Here is a 9321-nt window from a genome sequence, read left to right on the forward strand (position 1 = left end):
AGACTGTTAAAAACAAAACAACAACTCTAGCCAATAGTTACTCAATCTTTAAGCAGGTTTCTGTACTTCCAGATTAAACTCTAAAAGCTTCGTTCACAATTCTAAAGCAAAGAATGCCACTGATAAACCTCATGGTAATTAGCAAATTGTAAAGTTAAAAGGAAAAAAAAAAGTCTCTGTGTAACCAAAGTGCAAACCCCAATGAAGAAAACTCCAGAACTCAAAACCCTACTTAAAGACAGGAATCTGGTCTGTCACCAGCAAGATATTAAGATTGCCTCTGAAAGCCGTCAGCATTTAAATCCCAAGTGAGAAGAAGAAGCAGATTCACAACTGTGAACTGGAAAAGGCTGTGCAAGACAGAAGTGGTATAAAGTTTGATTGTGGATATGTGGTATGAAATTCTAGTATATCTTGGTTGTTCTGTTTCATAATGACTTTCAGGTTCAGCACCGAGTAAAGGACGTACATTCTAGCATTATCCACTTTGTTGTTTACAACTACATTGAGAAGGTCCCCAGCTAGAGTATGGAGGCTCCAAATCTTGAAGAGGAGAGAAGAGGCAAATGTTCTACAAGTGAACTCTACATGTCCAAAGATGAGTCAGAGACCACAACATGGGAGAGGAGAAAGCTCCAATATTGGCAAGAAAATGTGAGGAACTGATGTCTTCTGGTGGAATCATCTACTTCTGGAGTGTTTTCTTCATCATATCACACTACAATTTAAGCAACTTGTCCTTATGTAGTTGGAGATGGATCAGACACACAAATGAGATGGAGATGTTAACAGAAGGCGCTTTGGAACTACCAACGGTAAAAAAAAACAACAAAAAAAAACTGTGTCTCCACTTCCTCCGCTGGTACGCAGCAAGATGGAAGCCCGGTGTCACTTGTTGGCTTTAACAAGTCAAAAGAAAATGTCGGATTTAGTAACTAAGCACAAGGGCCGGCTAATACAAGTAATTATGACTCTGAATGGAATTAGACGGTAGGTTCCCAAATGGTTAAGACATGCAATTTTCCAAATGGTCACAACAATGAAGTCGTCTGGACGGCCGCTAGGATAGGACTACATTCCATCTGGACACGCTCAGAGCGAGCACGGGAAGGAATGCGCAGCAAAACACAAACCTTCTCGTCTTTGGGAGGGCGCCCTCGCTTCCGGGGGCTTTGCTTGTACATTCTCTTCAGGGGGGGTTTCGATCCTCGCTCAGAGGACACAGAGGCGGCTCGCTTTTTCGGTTTCTTTTCTGACAACCCAGCTTTGTGTTTCTCCTCTCCCACTGACTGCTTCCCCTTCTCTTCACTGGGATTCCGCCGGTTCTTCTCTTCAGCGGAGTTATGGGAAGACGCCTGAGAGATCACAGAACAGAAGGGATGAGGACAAGGCGGGGCATCAGCTGGCAGTGGCTTCAATTTCCCCACACTCACCAAACCTGAGAGGTGTCTTGCCAGGTGTTTGTGCCCCGAATTAAGGGGGAAAAAAAATTTAACAGGTTTAAGCTACTGAACCAAGAGAACAAGGAGAAGCTCAAAGTACAGCCACATGCTCTACACCGGGAGCTCTTTTTGAAGACGAACCAGGTCCCAATTCCAGAGTGCACAGCAGATATAACCTCCAAGTGCTCTAGGATCAAGTGACCCTTTGATCTCCTTTTATCCAGATCAATCCAAGGCGGGAACGGCAACTGTGAAAATTAACAACCTTTCAAAGGCGGCAACGGTGAGCCTAACTGTGTTCCTCAAGTCACAATCCTAGAGACAAAACATGCAACCCCTTTCGGAGAAGGAAGCAAAAACGGTCATAAGGTAGCTCACCCCCAACCATTATTCCAAAGAAGAGGGTAAGTTAGCACAGCCCCCTGAAGGACCACCTACCTGGTCCTTGCCTTTTCCTTTCTTGAGGAATTCTTCCACAGCATCCACAGCTTGCTGGAACCTCTTGCCTTTGTTAATTTTGATCATTTCTTCTTTGTGGGCATGGTAAGGTTTCAGCTGCTCTACTTTAATCCAAGCACTGGTGAAAAGAAATCAGAATTAAATTGTTCGCAGTCAAAAGAAACAGAATTATCATTTTCAATTACAACGGCATCTCTCTTGATCCAGTAGCCAGCGGGGGGGAAAAAATCTAACGCCCTGTCAAAACCATTCTCCTTCTTGAGAAACAACAAGACACCACCGAAGCTGACCCAGATACAGGACATCCCATTACCTTAGTATGATTTTTATGCTGTACTAATAGTGCATAGTGCATAGGCCTCATCCTCAGGAATGAAATTTGCCCAGGGGCTAATAAAAATCTGATTGTTGTAAAAAAAAAATTACACGTTTTTATCGCTAACACTTTCTAAATTGTAATCCATTTGTTCTGCTTTACTTTTAGAACGAGATTTAGGGATAATCACTGTTCATTTTCAACTGAGGCTCTGCTTCCCTTCTAGTTCCTGCTCGTTTTGTGGTGACCAATTTAAGCAATGGGCGAAGCTATCCCAGATACTTCAATTTAATGGTACCTTGAAAAAACATCAGTGTTTGATGTTTCAGACTGGACCGAATATCCTCAAACTAAACACCACTGCATGTCTTGGAATTTCATTGTCCATAACTGGACGTCTCTGGGTCCCCTAACAATGGACTTTGGGGTTGGGTGCCAAGAGGAAACAGAACCCAAATGGGCGCATCAAACATGAAATCAAAAAATTAATATGCCTAATAGAATTCTGAAGAACCAACGTGAATGTTAAAATACATTACCAAGAAACAACCCCCCAAATGCATAAAAATAAGCAAATGAGGAGTGCATGTGTGCAGTAACAACCATTCCTTTAGTGGCCGTTTGAAATTGCATGTATATGGCAGAAAGTGCAAGACTGATTTATCCTGCAGGAGAGCCTTGAAAAGAAGTAGGCTGAACATTCCCATTTTCAACCTCATCTAGATTGAATGTTTCATAACCGTATGGGGAATCCACGGTTCCTAGAAATGCAAAATCCACTTAGTTCCACTTTTCATGAGATGTGCAGAACTCACTGTACATGGGTATCACTGTCACTGACAAAATGTCAAATTGCTGGTTAGAGCGAAAGGACCATCTTCCTTCAATAATATTCATGCAGCACTTCAGGGATCTTTGCATTTATTAGATATGTCACTTTTATAACAGATATAAGGCAGATGGCAAGGAATAAGGGCTTTCTGACTAAAATGATGTAGGAAATAACTTTTAGAGTATGTCTGAACCTCCTGGCTCTGACAAATGTAATATTGTTCTATTCAACTGACAGAAGGCTTGATACTTTAGAACAGGCATGTCAAACTTGCGACGTCACATGATGTCGTGTGACGTATCGGAGCTTTTTCACCATTGCCGGCAGTGGGGTGGGCGCGGCTCCGGTATGATGAAACTGGCCCGTGGGCCGGCAGTTTGACACCCCTGCTTTAGAATATTAAACCATTCTTCTCAAGAAGCTTCAAGACCCTTCTAACATATGGGCCTCAAATATCATCATACTCTTTCTAGTTCTCTCCATATAGAGAATGCAGAATCAGATGCTTGGTCAAGATATTACTCATTTTCACACTTACCACCTTTGTAGGATCCCCATGATCACACGATCAGAATTCAGACGCTTGGCAACTGGCTCATATTTATGACGGTTGCAGTGTCCAGGGGTCACGTGATCCCCTCTTGCAACCTTCTGACCAGCAAAGTCAACGGGGAAACCAGATTCACTTAACAACCGGGTTACCAACTTATCCACGGCAGGGATTCAATTAACAACCGTGGCAAGAAAGATGGTAAAATGGGGCAAAATCCACCTAACTGCCTCAATTAACCACTGAAATTTTGGGCTCAATTGTGGTCGTAAGTCGAGGACTACCTGTACTTCCGAGAGCCTTTGTATAGCCAGCGTTATTCCTTTGGTACTGAAATCAAAGGAAAACATTTTACTAAAACAGAATTCTACGTATCAGAAATTCATTCACAGAGAAGGTACAAACAAAAGTTTCTTCTGTGATTTAACGATCACACCAATAACTCCTTCAAAACGTTTCCATCTTACTATTAGTTAACAATTCATTAACTAACAATTCATTAACTAACCACTTAACAATTCATGTTGTACCCTCTGAAGTTTCAACATTTGATTTAGAATTTGCGGCAATGGTCATATTGCGATAATAACACAACCCGTAATGCTCATTTACTTTTATTTGCGGTCACATGCAGGAAAAAGAGACCTCACGATGGCACTGAAGAACCATGCGCAAAGACAGGATTATTTATTAACCTGAGCTGACATACCTCTTTTCAAATCCCTGCCGTGTTCACAAGCAAAAAAGAGAAATAGGACCATTTCAATAACTGTTAGGCGGCTCAAAATATAGCTGAGTACGTGAGAAAGAATCAAACTACTCTAGGTAGATAAGTAGGTATGATTCTGTTCGGTATCTCATCGTCACTGCAGAACTGGGTTGAGGGCATTTCAGGAAACTGGAATTGCTGCCCAGATGAAATGTAACCCCGGGGAAATTTATAGCATTGATTAACTGAAACTAAGCCCAACTGTTCTGCTAAATTTCAATAAGCCGTTTAGCCCTTCCTTATGATACAAGCTGGTTTTCATGCTGTACATATATCATGCAGACAAGAGAGAGAGAGAAATATTAAGGGCAATTATCTAGCAGGTACATGAAGAAGATTTGGAGCACGTCTGCTGGCTCCAGTACCAAAGCTGCCATGTTGAAATGGAGACTAGTAGGAATGAAGGAAAGCCAACTTCCTTGGGGAAGGAAGAGGTCTACTGTGCTTCCTTAGGTTAACAGATGCTGCCAAATGCTTTCAGAGAAGCAACCGAGACATCCTCCAGGCTTGTTAGTCTGCATTTCCACATGCTAGTTTTCCAATACAGGTAGTCCTCGACTTACAGCCACAATTGAGCCCAAACTTTCTGCTGCTAAGTGAAACAGTGGTTAAGTGAGGTGAGCTCCAGTTTTTACAACGATTCTTGCCACAGCTAAGTGAATCATTACAGTTGTTGAGCTAGTAACACGGTGATTAATTGAATCGGGCTTCCCCATTGACTTTGCTTGTCAGAAGGTTGCAAAAGATCACATGACCCCAGGACACGGCAACTGTCGTAAATACAGGCCAGTTGCCAAGCACCTGAATTTTGATCACATGACCATAGGGATGCTGAAAAACGGTCGGTCGTAAGTCGCTTTTTTTCAGCGTCATAACTTCAAATGGTCACTAAATGAATTGTTGTACAGGGGAATTTCAGTATCAGTAAACATGTATTTGTTGTGGAAGCTAGAAATCCAATTTTGTTTTTGGAATTTTAATTCCCATTTACTATATTTTATGCCCATTAAAAGAGCAGGGCATACAGAGCTCTTTTTATAGCAGAACTCAATTAATTTTTCCAAAACTCCACATTTCAGCTGATCTCCTACAGCAAGTGATAAGATTTTTCCAAGCTGACTTCTGAGCCATGCATAATTTACTTGGAAAAACTGACCCTTTCAGCTGCAATCTGTTCACTAATCTGTGCTGGTACTGAACAGCATTTCAGATACAGCCCCCATTTCAAAGCAAAAGAGAGCTAAACTTTCCATTTAAAGAGCGATACAGCATGTGGAACCGCCTTTCAAAGACTTCACAAGCTGTGAACAAATGAAACTACTTTAACAGCACCAGATTATCATCTGGCTGGCTAGAATTAATATTTAACACTGCAGTATCCTAAGGGTTGAACCTACAGATTGTACTGTAACCCAAACAGTAATAAAATTCCATTTTTTTTTCACTTTTACAATTTTATTGAATAAAGCTCGGTTGAAGAATTTAAAACTATGTTTTCTCAGACTGTAGTCATTCTAAATTAAGCTTTCATCAACTGCCCCCATACCATCTTTTAAAATTCCCAGTCCCCATAAAAAAAAGTTCCCTGATCACAGATTAAATCTTTCGTTGTCCAGTGGTGGGGTGTCCTTTCCAAGATGGAATGAACTGAACATGTTATTCCAAACATGCCGATGAAATCAACCTCTATCAATGTCTGATGCTGCTGCTGCTGCTGTGTTTATTTTAAATTCTACAGAGACACAAGATGGTGCCATCTACCTTAAGGGACCCAATGCCCTGCCTTCCCTATCTGATCACTCTTCCCAACTGTTTTTTGAATTATCTACAACAAGGAGTCATATCCCATGAGGAAGGAGAGGCTGATCTCACCCTACCTTCCTGGGTCTTCAGAAGAACACTCCCTGATTCTAACTTCAGATCAAAAGGAAGCCCCTTTTGGGTTGGCTGTCTCCTAGCCAATGGGTGGGAATCCATTCATGGGCCAGATTCAGTTACTCATCTTTAACACAGGTTCTAAAGCATCTTTTTCTACTGGCTAAGAACTTAATAGAAAGACGTGAAATTCTGGTACTTGAGCAAGAGCTTCTCTACAAAGGCTCCAAAGTTTAAAAAGTTTTTTTCTTTTCCTTCCAGATAAAAGGGGAAAAGGGGGGGGAGGATCACATACTGGTCTTCAGTTCCGAAAAACTTCACAAAGAAGCACTTCTTCCCACGTGGTTTCTTCAGGTCCTTGGGTGGGTTAACAATCTGGAAAAAAAGAGGGGGAAAGGGAGACAGCAACATGTTAAGAGAGATAACACTGATTTTTTTCCCTCAATGTTCATTTGGTATTCCCTGCAGAATTGTTGTGCTTTGAAAGTCACCGTTCTGAAATAAGAGTCAAACTTTGTGGAAATTAAAGAGAGATTTGTAATAGTGCCACAGAGAGCAATAATATGAACTGTGCTATGGGAAGAACTTCAGTTCAAATTCTTCTTTGACTGCAGACTGACCATGTGACTTTGGGCTAATCACTCTTTCCCAATCTTACCTACTTCTCTGGGGATAGAAGTGGAGGAGATTCCCACGCAAACCTCTGGAGAAAAACCACAGATAAAGGCAGGAAGTATAAAAGCTCCTGGCTCCAGTGGTACTCCCACAAATCCAGAGGGCAACAGAACCTGCTCAGGGTAACCTTCTATCCAACTGAATTCTGGTTTCTGGTTTATTCTGTGTCTGAAGTCAGAAGTACTGGCTTCTGTTTTAAGGTCCATGTTTAAGGTTTTTGAGAGTAATAGTTAAGGGGCCAGGCTGGAAACAGAGCACAATTTCATGTTCCTAGGTACAAAGTCAGCTGGGTGACCTTGGATTTAGCACGCTCTCTCAACCCTTGGAAAGAGCCAATGGCGAGCCACTTGTAAAAAACTCGGCCAAGAAAACTGCAGGACTAATCCGGGCAGTCGCCAGGAGTCAAAAGCTGACTCGAAGGCACAAACGCACTTTTGTACAAACCCATATGCATCATTAGGGGCTCCAGTTGATATGTACCTTAAAAACCTCCACTTACCCAAAGCAACAGCAAACAAGACTTTACAAGCATCACTTCTGTATGTAATAGGACTTGTGTATTGTGAAATCACGTTTAGCGATTATGTGTTTCTGGTATAGATTAAATATGGCAATTTCATGGCTCGGTTCACTAAAGATACTAGACTTAGTTTAGCTGAACACAACTGTTGCATTCCCCATAAAGGGCTCTAGGCCTAGGTCAGGGGTAGACAACCTTGGCTCTTTTATGACTCGTGGACTTCAACTCCCAGAATTCCTGAGCCAGCATCGCTGGCTCAGGAATTCTGGGAGTTGAAGTCCACGAGTCATAAAAGAGCCAAGGTTGCCTACCCTTGGCCTAGGCAAATGGAAACGCACTGATTGGGTCAGAATTCATAAACCACCTAAGATAATGACTAGGTTGCTCATAAAACAATGTAACAATAATTATTGTTTGGAAGTCTGGATGCCACATAAAACAAAAGGCATACAGGTAGTCCTCACCTACAAACCACAATTCAGACTAACAATCATTCACAATCTTAAAGTGAAATATTACATGGCCAAGCCCAACTTAGGTTAGTTCCAGCTGTGGTTGTAAAGTAAACCACCCACAGTCATTAAGCGTGAAATCACGTGACTGCAACTTGGGAACTTCCTGCCGGCTTCCCCAGTGACTTTGTTTTTTGGAAGCCAGCTGTGAAGGTTGCCAATGGTGATCACATTACTGTGGGGATGCCGTGACTATCATAAATGAATGCCAGCTGCCAAATAGTTGAATTGCAATCATGTGACCGCAGGGACATTGCGACAGCCATAAATTCAAGGCCTGGCCGTAAACCTATTTCCGTGCTGTCGTCTCTTTGAACAGCCACTGAACAAGCGGTCAATAAGCAAGGACGATCTGTATGCTGCTTGATTAAGTGCAAGCCACACTAGGAAAGTTTATGATCATTTTAAAGATAGCATCTTTTTTCCACGCAGTAAATCCAAGCATTGGTCATATTTATTGCATATTGCTTTGATTTTTCTGAAGGAAGGGGGAGGGAAAGGGAAGGGAAGGGGAAAAAGCATTATTCAGAAGTCATGCTGTAGCAATAAAGAAAACAATGAAAAAAATGTACTAAGAGGTTAAGTGTGCAGAGCACAAGTTCCCACTCAATACTTGTATGGGAGAACCATAACCATGGTTACACTAATCATTCTTATCTCGGTTTTTAAAATGCCACCATGCTGGAACTGGCCAGAGATGGAGAGAAGGATTTAGAGCAGCACTACAGGAGATTTAAAGCTAAATAATGAGTTAGGGTGCAGAACATGCTTTCTGGCAGGAGAGCTAGCAATTACATGACCAGGAAGCATAACAGGAAAGCTGCACACCTTGAAATAATGTCCTGTATGCCCCCCCTTGCTAAATAACTTGGGTGAACAATTGATTGCTAACTAAACAGTCCCTGCTCTCTCCAACAGCATTCATCGGAAATACATTTTGTCCGTACCTCCCAGCTGTTCTAAATTTATCACAAAGTAAAATTATGGCTCGACGGGTGGACATAAGTCAGATCTAAACTTCACCTTTGAAAAACAGAACTACAGCTATAATAAATTATACTGTACATTTATTAAGGTTCCAGCACATTCGAGGAATTTATTTTCCTGTCTGATATCTTGAAAAGTCAGCTCTTTATTAAACAAAGTCCTAAAAAAAAGCTAGGGGAAAACTTGTTCAGCAGAAACTAAGATAAAAACTTAAGTGACTGTACCTAATCTGTTTTGAAACCTGCCAAAATGCTTACAGTGAAACAAAAAGAAATGTTTAAACAGTTTGAATATGCAAGAGAACCAGACGATAAAGAACAGATTAGAATCTGTGTAAGATTCTTCAGATCTTACCTTTCCTGGCCAAGGGGGATACCGCCCCAG

General features: G+C 41.6%; 1 protein-coding gene across 1 annotated transcript in view; it reads right to left on the reverse strand.

The window, feature by feature from the left end:
• Positions 1-9321, reverse strand: part of GLYR1 (glyoxylate reductase 1 homolog) — a 29607-nt gene extending 20286 nt beyond the window's left edge. The window contains exons 1-4 of the mRNA XM_015819255.1: positions 9292-9321; positions 6539-6618; positions 1881-2019; positions 1134-1355 (exon numbers count right to left, since the gene is read on the reverse strand). Of these exons, the coding sequence (XP_015674741.1) occupies positions 1134-1355; positions 1881-1967 (309 nt within the window). The 5' untranslated portion in view covers positions 1968-2019; positions 6539-6618; positions 9292-9321. The remainder of the gene's footprint in view (positions 1-1133; positions 1356-1880; positions 2020-6538; positions 6619-9291) is intronic.

This window comes from Protobothrops mucrosquamatus, unplaced genomic scaffold (genome assembly GCF_001527695.2).
Source record: "Protobothrops mucrosquamatus isolate PMUCROS unplaced genomic scaffold, P.Mucros_1.0 scaffold880, whole genome shotgun sequence".
NCBI classification, from domain to species: Eukaryota; Metazoa; Chordata; class Lepidosauria; order Squamata; family Viperidae; genus Protobothrops; species Protobothrops mucrosquamatus.